We start from the raw sequence: 14,681 nt of genomic DNA, 5'->3' as shown, positions 1-14,681 counted from the left end.
CTTTTTAGTATGACATGTTTATGAAGGCTTCACATTGCCGCCGGTTGGGTAATACATGTGACACACCCACCAGAGCTAGAGTGAAATCCTAGGCTACATCAAAGAGTGTTGCATGCCCTTTCACACTGTGTCTGTAAAACATGTCTTTCAGTCTAGAAAATGTGCAACCCCCCCCCCCCAAGGTGCTGCTGGCACAGTTAGACCCCTCATTAGCAGTGAGTGAGAGGACTGTGTTAAAGGAAAGGTCAAATGGCTACAGAACCTTTTGCTAGGATACACGTAGAGCTGTCATATCAAGAATACTCAGGTAAACTGTAGCTGGCCTAAAGTCTTGTGCAAATTCACACTTTTTTGCATTATGACATTTGAAAATGCATGTTTTGTAAAACAGTACTTGTTCTGCATGAGCAGTCCCACCTGGATTAGATGTTTGGCACTGACAGAGGGAAATAACAGCAGATGGGGGTTTCAGTTTGGTGTGTCGTTGAGGCCGCTCCCAGATCAGCAGGTGGATGTAAGGCTGCTTTCTTTAACAGCTCCTTCAAGATTTAAGGAGTCGACCGCCCTTTATTTAAAATGGCAGCACGAAAGATAGCTCTGGTCCCTGCAGAAATACTAAAGTGGTTTTAGGGCCACCTCTGATAACAGGCTCATTATGTCTAATTGACTTGTAGCAGGTTAATCTGGCCTGCAGGATGTTCACCTTGGTACATGAGAGATGGAAACACCCCCGTAGGTATAGTGTATTAAATTTATTGTTACTGAGGTTGATATCTTTTTAATGAAATGGTTTCTATTTGGAGAACTGGTTAGATTGAATGCTGATTTATTTATATAATCATTTCCCAGCAACAGTTGTTTGAAGTTGGTTTATATTGTAAGCTAAAGATCTTAAAAGAGAGAAAGAACCCCCAATGACCCAATGAGCAAATAATTGGCAACAGCAGGAAGGAAGAACTTTTTTTTAACAGGAAGACCTTCAGCAGAACAGACTTAGGCAGGGGCAGCCATCTGCCTTGACCAGCCTGAGCAGTGAGCAGAACGAGACCGCAAATATTATACATCTTACACACATCCCATTGATATAGAAACAGACTTTTTTTTGTTTAAGGTAGCAAGTAACATAGTCAGTGATGTCTCATAACACAATGAAGTAGAAAGAATAGAAAATGTTACTGTCCTGGTCACAAGAGAGAACATTCTGAAAAGAATAATATTTTTTCTCTACATTTAAGACATGAGCAACCGAGAAATATACAGAGGAAAAAGGTTTTGTTACATTGTGTAATTGGGCTGATCTACAGTAAGTAGAGAAACAATTTTCTTCTAAAAATCAGTAAAATAAGCAGCAGAAAGTGAAGACAACAGTATCTTAAATGTGTACATAGGAATTTAATCATTTCAGATTTTTTTTCCCACCTTTGTCAAAAGTATCTCTGCAGTGGGGTCGACCACATCAGCCAAGACCCCAGGTGCAGGCTCTGCAAAGATGTCCTTTGGACAATCTAGCACATAACAGTAGGGCGCAAGATGCCAGCAAGCAGGGGATACATGGAACACCATAAGCAAGTGTCTGGCATAGTATACAAAAACATCTGTGCCGAATATGGTCTCGAAGTCTGGAGGTCAAAATAGCACATCCCCCTAGGGTGGTTGAGAATGACCGAGTTAAGATCCTGTGTGACTTCCAGATACAAAGGGACAAACTGGTGATGAGTATCTAATCACACGTGGCAGAGGAAGAGGGCTATAGTGCTAGATGTAGCTATACCAAGTGATAGCAACATCAGGAAGAAGAAACATGAGAAGCTCGAGAAATACCAGAGATGAGAGAAGAGCTCGAAAAGATGTGGAGGGTGAAGGCAACAGTGGTCCCGGTGGTAATCTGAGCACTCAGACAGGAAGCCCCAAACTGGGCGGGTGGCTCCAGCAGATCCCAGGAACGACATCGGAGATCTCTGTTCACAAGGGTAGAGGACAGATAAAGACTACCCACGGGGCCTGAGGTGATTTCAGATGGAGTGGCACAACTTGCTGTGGAGTTAATAGAAAACAGAAGGCTGGGACATGGGATGAACTTAAAGAGCTATAAAATGGATATATAATCGAGCGAAGAGAGTAAACAGAGACCATGCAATAAAATCCCACCTTTGAGCTCACCTGTGCTGAACCTTACACAACATATAGATATTACCACGACTGTAAGCACAGAGCATGGGGTCAGCTTAAAATTGTTCCGCACATGCTTCACAGGTGCATCAACAGATATCTTAAAACAACAACTACTACACCGTGTTACAAAAAAACAGAAAGAAAGAAAAAAAGCTGCTTGTAGTACTCTCTGCACGTGCTGAAAGCGACTCGTAGCACGCCCCTTGATTGGTTGTGTTTTCAGTTCCAGTTGAATATGATTGGAGGTTCGTGTTGAGTGGGCGTATACGGATGTAGATGTTTCGCAACAGTTTATGCGGGTGTAACAGACGTCTTTACTGTACAGTCACTCACTCCCGAAGCTTGTCACCTTGATCTGTGAACTTAATTCGTGGTGTTTTGGAGTCTTTTACCCGGCTCGGAGAAAATGGCGTCAGTCGACCTTGCTAAAGTTGGAAAAAACTTACTGAAGAGCGATGAAAGCGAGGAGGTGAGTTACGTAGATGGGCGGCTGCTGAGGGTTACAGCTGTGGACTTTATTTATCGTTTCGGATAGTTGCTTCGCTTTTTTGTGCCCCCCACCCCCTTTTTATTTTTTCAAATTAAGCTGTGATATGAAGTAGTAGACTTGTTACCCCGCCGAGGCAGCTAAATTAAACCTGTTTCCCCCCCCCCCCTCCCCAGCACTGAAACAACTGCTGAGTAACGAGGCCTTTAAAGTGACATAATGATGATGTTCACTTGTGACATAACGTTTCATTTGCACATATAACACACAGGGCCAGCTCCTCATATATTTACTGTGTGTGTGTGTGTGTGTGTGTGTGTGTGTGTGTGTGTTTTGCTGTTTCTTTCGGCTTGTCTTTCAGAAAGTAGAGCTCCAGTCTCTGTGGCAGGACCAGCCCGTGGTCCTCTTCTTCCTGCGCAGGTTTGGCTGTCAGGTATGTCGGTGGACGGCATCAGAGATCAGCAAACTGGAGCCAGACCTGAGGGCCAACGGGGTAGCGCTAGTGGGAGTCGGACCAGAAGAATTTGGGCTCCAGGAGTTCAAGCAAGGAGGCTTTTTAAAAGGACGTAAGCATCCTTAATCATTCAGTGCAGTGCATATTAATTTATCTTTTGGTAAGTTCTTATAAAAGCTGTCGAAAAATTAGGTTACACCAGACTAGAGTATCTTAAAAAAAAAGGCCTTCTGTAACTGACTAGAACTTCCCTGCTGAGAGCATTCAAAATTGTCAGCAGCCACTCCTGCTGTGTGATTGTGAATAATCATTAATCAGCTTCCTTTTTTTTAGCCCTTTATGTGGATGAACAAAAGAAATGCTACAAGGATCTGGGCTTCAAACGGTGAGTGCAATAAATGTAGAGCGCTAATGTCAGTACACCAAGAAGGTTCTGGGTCAAGGATGTCAAACACAAGGCACAAAGACTCCAATCTGGCCCACTGAACATCTTTGGAAAAATTGAGGACATAAATTTTTGAATTGTAACTGATAAAGACCCCCCCCCCCCCCCCCCCCCCAAGAGACAACACCAAAGTAAATATGTAATACTTAAACGAATAAATAATTAATAGAAACTTGTGATTTTTATAGTGGGTTCACAGTAAAAAAAGAAAAGCAAAATGAATCAACTAAATGTTTCCATTTTATAACTAAAGGGCAGTCCGTGCAATGAGCTAACAAAATTTTCTTCTGCAATATTACAAATTTCTGTCTTTCATTTCAAGCCCAAAGAAGCATTTTTTAATCACGTAGAAAAACAGAGATGTAATGTTTAAATTACACTTCTTGCATTAAAAGATCTTGGGAATTAAATGTATAGTTAAATCTCTTTAGACTAACAGAAAGAAGAGTTTCACCCATTGTGGCCCACTTAGGATTAAAGTGACAACCCTGTTCTAGGTTTTAACCTGCTGGGGCCTTTATGTGTGGGGTTTACATGCTATTCCTTGTTTTGCATGGGTTTTACTACAATCAGTGTTAAATTAACTAGCTGTTGTTAATTAGCCATGCACCCCGGCAGGCGATTGTCTGCATGAGCTGTTGTCTTCGTATTTGTTACCTAGGGTGAACAGTGCTTCTTGCCCTATGACAGCTGGGGTAGTGTTCAGCACTACCTCTTGCAAACCTAAAACGGATAAGCTCCTAAGACCAGTGCTTTGACCAAGATGTGATTTGCTTTAAATTGTCAAACTTACTAAAAAAAGGAGTAACTTAAACAGTATTGATCTTGACTCAATTAATTCATTATAGTAAACAAATTTCACCAACCCAATCATTTTAAAACATCATCTTGGGATCATAACAGGAATCAAGAAAACATTCATCAAATCAAATGCACGAATATTTAATGTTCTGTAATGGAAAAACTGTATTCTTTTCCCATTCAGGTACAACGCTTTAAGTGTGGTTCCTGCAGCATTGGGGAAAAAAGTACGAGATGTAGCAGCAAAGGTAGACATATTTGTCACTTTCAAAAACGAATTAAAAACAAAAGAGCAGTGGTACACGGTGGCTTTTTCAAGCTGATAATTTTTGCTTTTTTCAGGCCAGCGCTGAAGGAATCCAGGGAAACTTCTCAGGAGATCTGCTCCAGAGTGGAGGCATGGTCATTGTGGCCAAAGGTAAACTGGGTGGACACCAGTGGGGTGGAGGGGTGCAAGGGTCCATTTTAAGATTATGTAAAAGTAAGTGGAAAGGCACTGATTGTTTAAACCTTTACCAAATAAAGATGACATATGACCACCTCCCCTGTACCCCTAATGACAAGTTTTGTTACCTCAGTCTGTACCAATAAAGATGTGGTTTGACAACTATTAGCACAGGTTTCAGGTTTTTAAGGGCATCCATGGTAAGCTGTATAGGCAGGGATCATCCGTGCTAACTTCTGATGAAAACCCAGGTATTTTGTTCTGGAAGCAGGCCTGAAGTATGACAGAAATGGCTCAGTTCAGTTCAGTTCAGTTCAGTTCAGAGGTTACCCCTAGTACCCATTCAGGAGATAAGGAGTTAAAACATATGACAAATTAGAGGATTTTCCTCATAATTCACCTTGTGGTATGGCACTGAGTACAGAAAAGGTGTTCTGTCATTTTAAGTTGCATTTTTGTGGTGTGTCCTCTAGAGGGCAGTGCAGCATCACATTATGGTGACGCAGTCAGGAGCAGCATTTACTTCTAAATCCAGTTTTCCACAGGTCTGCTGACTATTCTTGCTCATTTACATGAAGTATAGGATTATTTTTCAATTGTTCGAATATATTAAGGTTAGATTATTAGCTATATTTAAACATATAAAAGCAAATATGCTCACCAAATAAAAAGGCACAGTCCTAAATACATTACATATATACATTATAGCACAACATTAGGAAAACGAAGACTATATTAAAAGGTTTTTTTGACAGTATTCAATTAATTTTACAATACAAATAAAATGGTTGGTCACTCTAATTCTCCCTCTTTGTGTGCCAAAGTCTTCTTACGGTGCGGTAGAACAGTTTGTCCTTATGGAAAAAGGCATCTGGTAGAGTAGGTAGAGGGTCACTTTGTCTGGTGTGTCTCCCAGTGTTAAAGCCTTGGCTCCACCAAAAGTCCTTCAACACCTACACAGTAAACCCTGTGAAGTTCTATTTCTATAATATTAACATTTTTCTGTGTTTGGAAGTAGTTTATCAAACAGAAGCTTTGCGTTAAACCAAACTGCACTATACATACATGTTTGAAATACTGTTCTGTGTGTGCCGTAGCATTTTTTTTATTTTCATGTATTTTGCTTTTAAAAAAGGATCCCTAGTGAGGCAACCGAAGCAAAGTTACATTATTATATTGTAATAAACAGGGCCAGCAAGTTGTTTATATGATGAAAGTATCTAAGTGATTTATTTTTGCACTGCAAAGGTGGAGAAAAGGTCCTACTGCACTTTATCCAAGATTCACCAGGAGACTACCTGCCTTTGGAGGAGATTACCAAGGCTCTGGGTATCTCAGCCACAGTAAAAGAAGGACAGAGGCCAGTGGTAAGGCATACCATGCATGTCCATGTTATAATTGATGCTATGAACTGAGCTGTAAAGCAAAGGGTTAAATGGGATAGAGCAAACTGGTGTCATTGTGTGTGTGAAAACACTGGAGGGATCTAATCATCAGTTTCTTTCAACAGAGTCTGTTTTACGTCAGTAGAGACAAATGCATCAGAGTATCCTCTTCACAGACAATTTCACACTTATTACAGCATCTTCATGGTCTGTCAGTGTCTGTGTCAAAGGCCCCGAAACCTTTTAAACTTGACTGAAGATGATCTCCGTACTTGAAAACACAGCAGTTATTTTACAGATCCATATAATAGCGGTGCTGTAGTGCAAGCTGAAAAGCACAAATGCTCTGCAGATTGAAATTATCACTATATTATGGAGGAATTCATATTTTTTAGCAAGTCCTTGATCACTACCATCATCATTGTGTATGTGTGGTAGATTACTCGTACAGCACAGCAGAAATGGGACATGTCTAGTAAGAGGACATGGGAATGACTGGCAGTACTGGCTGCGGTGACCATTTCTGTTGAGGTCATTGTTACCTCATGTGGTTTCCACCCTAATCATTTTGCCCTGTTTACATCCTTTTTCTTTTTTTTAAACCCTCTGGTAGAGGCGACTCAGAATTTTCTTACCTAATGTGCACAGTGGGATTTTAAGAAGCTGGAAGGTCAGTGTTGTCATGACAGTGTCATAAATTGGTTACCACTGAGAGACAAATGATAAACAGCCTGTGGCAGGCAAACATGTTGTGAATGAAAAACAGAAACTACAGATATTTAATATTAAAACTACAGCAGATTTAAAGTGTAAAACTGAGAATTATATGTTATTAGAGCATTATTGCCTTTTCAAAAATGGTTATACTGAGGATTTGTTTTCTATAAAATGTCCTGACTCAACCTTATTGTGTAGCGAGCTCATAATCGTCGCTTCTCCTCCACCATGCGACTGGCAATAGCCTCACTAGAGGCTCGCTGTAGCATCCATGTGATTCTCCTCATTGATTACGACCACTGTGATGAAGCGCTGCTTAGATTTCAGATACTTCAAATTTGAAGTTGAGCACTTACTTGGGAATTATGCTTCAGCAGTAACTTCAAACCCTTCTGAAACCCTACGTCGTAAATTACAGCGTAACCTGACTTGGATTTTCCTAGAAATGTAACAAGAGGACAGGGCCAATGATTCCAGTCAGCAGTAAATCTACAACAATGACTGTTGCAAAGGGAGAGGATCAAAATTCCTCCGTAATCATGAACCTTTTAAATCATGGGATGTATTTTTTTTGGAGGCTATGTAGTATTAAGTAGTCTGCTTGCATAGGGAATTTTTTAACAATAACATAAGTTCCTGTTTGCTTACTGCACTACCATCATTATGTTTATATGCAAAGTCTCAGCACTTAACACATTTTTAGTGACAGATTGTGCCTGCTTTTTAACTGTTTGCTTACTGCAAACAGGAATTTAGTATCTATTGCAAAACCACTAGTTTATGTTAACGTACAAGACCCAACAACACTATTTACTCTTAAATCTCTTGAGAGATCTGGCTTTCTGGCTGGGGGCATCGCAAGAATATTGAAACAGGACTGTAATATTAAGCTACAGCCAGGCTAAAATTAGCTTAATACAGCACAAAGAATGGAAATGGCTTGCTGTATCCAAACTTAAAAAAAAGGTTTTGCACATCTTATTCTGAGGTGGTATTTATTATGTTCCCACAGAGCCAGGCACTTGTTAGATAAGCTAACCAGCTGCTGATTGCGGTCCTGTGTCTATAATAAAAACATCTACAAGAGTAACACTATGGAGTATGTAATATGTTCTGTTTGTCTGTTTGTTAGCAGTCTAGCATTCAGAGGTTTCAAGACATATTCACATTTTGTGTGATGGCAGATAACAATAAGGAGTTGATTTCATTTTGGTGAAAATGGGATCAAGGTCAGGCCAAAATCAGTAAAAACTTTATATTACTCACATGTGTTTTGTTTTTGGATTGTCTTTCAACCTGGGTGACAGGAGTACCTAGGTTGGCTAAGCATTTGACCTTGACTTTCACAGTCAGCACCCAAGGTCAAGGATGACCTCTAAAAAAGTTTCAAGAAGCCATATCGAGTAATATATATGACGCCATAACAGGCTGACATCAGCATGTCGTAATAAAAACATCATAAAACATCAAAGCTTCAGTATTGCTTCACTCTGCAGGGTGAGTTGCGCTGGCTTTGTGTTCTTGATAAGAAAGAATAATCTCAGGATTAAGTGTTCATATTGTTACACTTACAAATTAGTTTTGCAAAATCAGAGCATTTGTTGTGTTTAATGAAAATGGTAACACTTATGCATCCCATTTCACCTATTCAGGCTACAAAAAAACTGTCTTTTTAACATCAGTTAAGCACAGCAGTTTATATGTTATCAGTTTGTAAGTGCAGGCATTGCACAGGTCTCAGACAGACAGTGCAGTGTTTTATTTTTCTTTCCTTCTCTCTTCACAAACTAAAAAAAAAAGAAAAGAAAAGAAGCCCCACACCTGTCAGTTTTTATCAGTCATTGACAACAATAAATCTGAACTTTAATGAAGTAAAGGTCAGATCAGCAAACTGTTGTTTATCTCCTGTACAACCATTTTCATTCAACTTAGATCCCCCCCGCCCCCTCCGGTCATCCACATCCTGATGGCTGTAGCTCTGAGAACCTTTGATATACTTTGAGAAACTCTGCTTCAGAGAATGAGCTGCATTGATTGCTGTGTTGGTATAAGATATAAGAATTCAGTTTGATTTATAAGATTTCAAAAAAATGTGGCCTAGGTTTATGTTAGTGTATTCACAAAAGAAACTGCTCACAGATCATGGGCCTAACACTTTAAGTTCTGCAGGGTTTGTCCTGTGATCGTCAGGGCTTTCGACATGCCCGTCACATCCAGCACATGCTCTTCAACCACTTTGCCTCTGAGCGCTATTGCTCGCTTCCCACAGAATCCACCGTGTCGAAACTATTGCAACATGTCCCCATGATCTCTGACGACCAGCCGATGTCATCTCTGCAACCCACAACAGAATAGACCTTGTTATCTCTGAGGGGTCAAAATGTGTCAGGAACGAGTAAAAGTCACAAGCTAATGTCTGGTTTGGAAAGGCCCGGGCAATGTTTTGTTAACAGAGAGAGGTCACAGGCTGGTCCAGATAAAACCACTAAGACCACTCATGGGTTTAGAAGTAATGTCTCTCCTCAAACCTTTCTGTTTACTTTGGAGGTTCTTCTATCTGTGCCCAGGTTTGGGAACTCTCAAACTAGATTTCCCACAAGAATGACTCGTGTTCTAACTTGAGCGATCACTCTGAGGGACCGCAAACAAGACGCGGTGTTTAGACAAACAAGGCTTCCTATTGATGGAGCTTTATCCACAAAAGGTGATCGGTGAGCGGCATCTTTATCTATGAGCTGCTGCTTCTCCTAAATACATGGCTGAGGCTCATTATTTATTGTTCTCATTGTTTAATGCATCTTTGTTATCTGTTGCAGTGCAACGATGATGTTTGTACACGATGATGACGGAGCTGCTCTTCGTACCTGAACTGCACGTCTCGCCTCTTTGGAAGATTCATGAAGTGGGATACCGTTTAAAATGATTGACAATGAAGTATTAAATCACTAATAATATTCCAGTGCCACAGTTTTTAATCTATTGTTTGTTTGTTTGTTTGTTTGTTTTTTAATAAACTGTAATGGTTTATGGTACAAATAGAGTGCTCTAATCTTTGTTTTTACAACAGCTGGTATTTTACATTTAAATTGTGTTTACATCACTGTGATTGTCTTTTTTTAATATCCAGTTTATAAAGAACAAGCTTTACTTTGTATGTGTCTAACAATATCTGCTCATTAAAAAGCCTTTGACTTCATTTAAAGACTTTCAAAATGGGTCAGGAGGTATTTGACTTCTTGATATGAGAGAAGAATTGTTTTCATTAATAATTCAACACTCTGGAGGCTGTTTTAGCTCACTGGGCACAGCAGGTGACCCATATGTCATAAAGCTAATGCAGAGGTCTGGGTTTGACTGTGCTCTGACAATGTTCACTGCATGTCTGTCTCCTCTCTTCTGTCTTTTCTTCACTGTCGTCTCAGGAGAAAAGATAAAAATCCACAAAAATTTACTTTAAAAACAAAATCTAAACTGACAGGGCTCAAATATTAACACCTACAGCTCTTTTTGTTTATAATTTAAAGCTGAAATTGGCCCATTTTGTAGCTTCACTTTATAGAAAAATGTCACTTCTGATTCATTTTATGCTCATATATTAAATTTACTATATATCATTTTTGGACAAGTTCACAAACCTGTAACATAAACTTAGATTCAGATGATATTTTAGGCCCTCTGTCATGATACCTAACACTGGTCTATTTCCTCATGCATGCACTCCACTGATGTTACTGAGTTACTCTCCTCATATTATGGTTATCTTGCATTTTATGAAAATAATATTTAGTTAAAAGTTCAAGTCTTCCTCTCCTCTGTCAGTTCCTTGAGCCAGCCTGTGACACAAGTAAGAGTAAACAGTAAACAAATATATATTTTTTAAGAGTTTATTTAAAGTTGAAACGTTTAGAGGAACGAGTGGATCACCAGCACTCAGGTGATGGTCTGCAGGCCGAGTCTGTTTATGTGTTTTATTTATGCAGGGTCTTACTGTTCAAGAGTAACTTGGTGGTGAGTGATTGTAATTACTGGCTTTAAAAAATAGTTACAAACTGAACTGTACTTCTTGTCCAGATTGTGTTGTCTTGGTGCCATTTGGAGGATTTTTATTGCGGCTGTCTGACGGAAATTGTGACCTTCCTAACCAAGTCTGCTCACTGATAATTTAGCGCTCTCCCTTCCTGTCAACAAATGGCCTTTCCTGGTTTCAGAAAGAGAGATAGGGACGGCCTTAAGCTAGCCATGAGGTGTATAAAGGTAGTGCACAAACCGATGGGTGATGCAGTTGTGGCTGTGTCCATCTTTTAGTCTTTTGCAGTTTGAGAATGGTTTCTAAAAGATTTAGTCATGTTTTATGTTAAAAAAATAAATTGCACTTTTAAAGGAGAGACTTGAGATTGCGCCAGTTGAGACAGTCACTTTAATGGCAATAATAACATATCTGAGTCACAAAAATAGCAGTCTAGATAATTACATAGCAGCAGGAACATTCATAAAACATCTTAAACATCTGGAATCTTGCAAAGCAATAATATTTCATAAATATTCATTTAGCTAAATAAACTCTAAATGGGTATACAGGTTGAAACATGTTCATATATAGCAAAAAATGCGTTTCTAGTTGGTAACTTCAAAACGACACAATTTCACAATTTAGGTAAATGTGGTGCTAAAACTAAGTGAAGACACACTTTCTTCTGTACCTGATTTTCCTCCGTGGAGAACATCAAGCATCTACAATAACACGTTTTATTTGTTATACCCTTGTTCAGTTAACAACTTGTTGCACAAAACATGAAGTTTAAACTGTTTGTCTTCTAACCATCTCCCAGCATCGCTTTAAAATGTGCGATGTTGTTCAAAGGAAACATCTGACATTTTGAGAAAGTTAGCAGAGGACTGATACCTCACTGGGCTCGGCATAAAAAAAACTTGAAACAGAAGGAAATCGCATATCAGTCCAAAGGGAACTAAAATTGCCTAAAGCTATAGAAAGAAAACGCCCTCTCTAGTAGTTAAAAATGCACCTGTCGGTCACTCAGTAGAGTACTGCTCAGTAGCAGTAGAGGGTCACACGGTTTTGTGACCCTCTACTGCTCTTGGTTTAAATTATGCTTACAGTCTGACATGTTCAAATGCCATCACACAGTATCACTCTGCTTCTCTGTGTTATTGTAGGCTCTTTACCTTTGATGCTAAATAAAACGTAATTAAAATTGACCAGAGTCTGTCATGATTCTTTCCTACTTCGCAATTCATGTTGATTCACAGTTTCATTTGTACTCATATTTGTTGGTGACATACAGAAGCTCATCAGCTGGCACTTCCAGGACTTTAACAAACTTTGGGAGTGACCGTTCACTGTATGTCCATCCATATACCTTTGATTTTCTGCTGGAAGCTTTCCGGTAAAGAAAGAACAGAAGATGCTAACAACTGTGAACTGACAGCTGTGGAGCTTGCTCTGGAGGAGCACAGAGATTGGCTGAGAGTAGCCTTTTTTTGACTTTTGACGAGAACCTGGAGTGCATGGTCTTCACCAAATACCTGAACTCCTGCCAGTGTCGTTGACGTTCTCCTCTATCTTTTGTCCAGTCCTGTATGTGTTATTGTCAGTGATGGGAGTAACGGTGTTACTTTTTTCAGTAACGGGTTATCTAACTAATTACTGTCTCTATCGTTACAACGCCGTTACCGTTACTAACAAGAAAATGCGGTCACGTTACTATTTTTCAACAGACGGTTGAAGCTGTGTTCAGCTTACCGCATCTTATATCAGTTGCACGGAAGTAGCTGACTACGTAAGTAATCTGGGCGCTACAGCTTTAAGCAGCTGCGCGCGCTCCCACGGACTGTAATCACGATCACTTTCTAGCACAACACCTGGAGCTAAGGGGGCAAAACGATCGCATGAGTGCTGCTGTTTGACTGAGGAAGAATAAAGTAGTCATGGTAAGCCAATCACATGACCACTTAAAGACATACAAGGTGATATATACCAGTTTTTAAATTGTGTTGATAGGCCACGTAAAACCAGAGTCACGATAAACAATATATACCGGTGTTTTTCCTGAATAGTTTCATCACGTTTACTGTCTAAGGACAGCGCTAGTAAGCACTTGCTGCTTATGACCAAAAAAAAAAAAAAAAAAACCCAGCCCCTTCGTGTTGGTGGAAAAATGCACCAAGTCGACCAATCAAAAAATGATATGGCAACATGAGATTTGGTTGTTTAGGAAGAGGGGGAAGTTTTAGGAGTCACAGTGAGAGAGAGAGAGAGCAGAAAAAGAGAGAGTGAGTTTTGAGATGTGAGAGATTTGTGACGTTTAGCGTGTTTGGAGTGTGTAGTTAATGTGTCTTGTGGAGTTAGTGTGTAGTGTTGTGGATAGTTCTGTGTTGTGTGTCAGAACAATGAGGCGACTGCTGTCTCCAGGTAGAAACAGGAGTGATACACCTGCTCTCAGACCTGCAGGTATCAGGCTGTGATGTTCTCCTTTATAGTGGACAGAAATATTTGGAGTGGCACAAATAATTTGTGCGGCATCTTATTGAATGCAGAACAGCTGATTGTTATGTAAACAGTTTGAATGGTTATTAAAAAGAAAAGGGGGTAAAAGATAAATGGCTGCAAATAACTTTGTTGTTTGCAAAACTTGTGCATATGATTTTAAAATGGAGAATTTATATTTGCATTTAAAGTTATGAAATATGATTCATTAAACATGTTTTTTGGTTGTTACAGTAAAAAAATATAACTTTTTCTACTCGGATTTTATGTTTTTTGTCTGATTTTAGATCAATTGTGTTAATACAGTATGTCAACATGAAAACATTACTGTAAATTCAGACACGTGAGGTTGTGCTGAAAAGAATGATACCAAACAAGGCAAAGTAAATAGTTTTTAAAGGTGAAATGTGGAGGGAACATCAAAAGTGGTTAAAAATGGCCAATTATCCCCGGACCCCAGAGGGTTAAACATTTTTTTAAAGTAACGCAATAGTTACTTTTCAAGTAATTAATTACTTTCAGAATCTTGTAACTCAGTTATTTTTTTGAAGGAGTAACTAGTAACTCTAATTAATTACTTTTTCAAAGTAACTTGCCCAACACTGGTTATTGTAGGGTCTACCCTACAATATAAAGCGCCTTCAGGCAACTGTTGTTGTGATTTGGTGCTGTATAAATAAAACTTAATTGAATTGAACTATCAGTGTTTTATCTCTCTGGTTCAAAAAACACTGAGAACTGAGGAATATAAAGACATTATCCTCACATCAGGTGACATCAGGTTCAAGCTAAAATAGCTGCACAGTGGCGAGTAGGTATCCTGCTCTGAGCAACTGTCCCGTCTCTTTGTCCCAGCTCTGCTTTCAACTTCTCCAGCAGGACCATTCGTCCCTCCTGCCTGTCCGCCTGCACCCTTTATCTTCTACATGACTGCTCCTGGTGGTCCACTATGGGTTGGCTGTGTTAGTTTCTGGCCTCCGTTGGGAGAAGATTCTGTCACAGCTTATTCAAACTCTAACCCTTCTGTCATTTCAGATCATGCTATTACCACCTGCCCTAGGATAACCCCTGCCTTTCCCACCCTTGCAGTTACCAGTTCACTCAACAAAGTTATTTGTATCATTCTCAGCGCATATATATATATATATATATATATATATATATATATATATATATATATATATATATATATATATATATATATATATATATATATATATATATATATATATATAGTAGACTGCAACTATTGTGATTATAGTTGATTTTG

The 14,681-nt window shown here is 39.3% G+C and overlaps 1 protein-coding gene across 1 annotated transcript; it reads left to right on the top strand.

Moving 5' to 3' along the window:
* The first annotated feature begins 2,417 nt into the window (after positions 1 to 2,417).
* On the top strand, positions 2,418 to 9,860 carry prxl2b (peroxiredoxin like 2B). The gene is made up of 7 exons (XM_026167659.1): positions 2,418 to 2,641; positions 3,021 to 3,225; positions 3,447 to 3,498; positions 4,544 to 4,607; positions 4,702 to 4,777; positions 6,053 to 6,171; positions 9,723 to 9,860. The coding sequence occupies exons 1-7, from the start codon at positions 2,579 to 2,581 to the stop codon at positions 9,747 to 9,749; spliced, it is 606 nt and encodes a 201-aa protein (XP_026023444.1). The 5' UTR covers positions 2,418 to 2,578; the 3' UTR covers positions 9,750 to 9,860.
* Positions 9,861 to 14,681: the final 4,821 nt, after the last annotated feature.

The sequence above is a fragment of the Astatotilapia calliptera genome, chromosome 5 (genome assembly GCF_900246225.1).
Source record: "Astatotilapia calliptera chromosome 5, fAstCal1.2, whole genome shotgun sequence".
NCBI classification, from domain to species: Eukaryota; Metazoa; Chordata; class Actinopteri; order Cichliformes; family Cichlidae; genus Astatotilapia; species Astatotilapia calliptera.
Note: the sequence above shows the minus strand (reverse complement) of the source record. Positions and strands in the feature narration are given on the sequence as shown.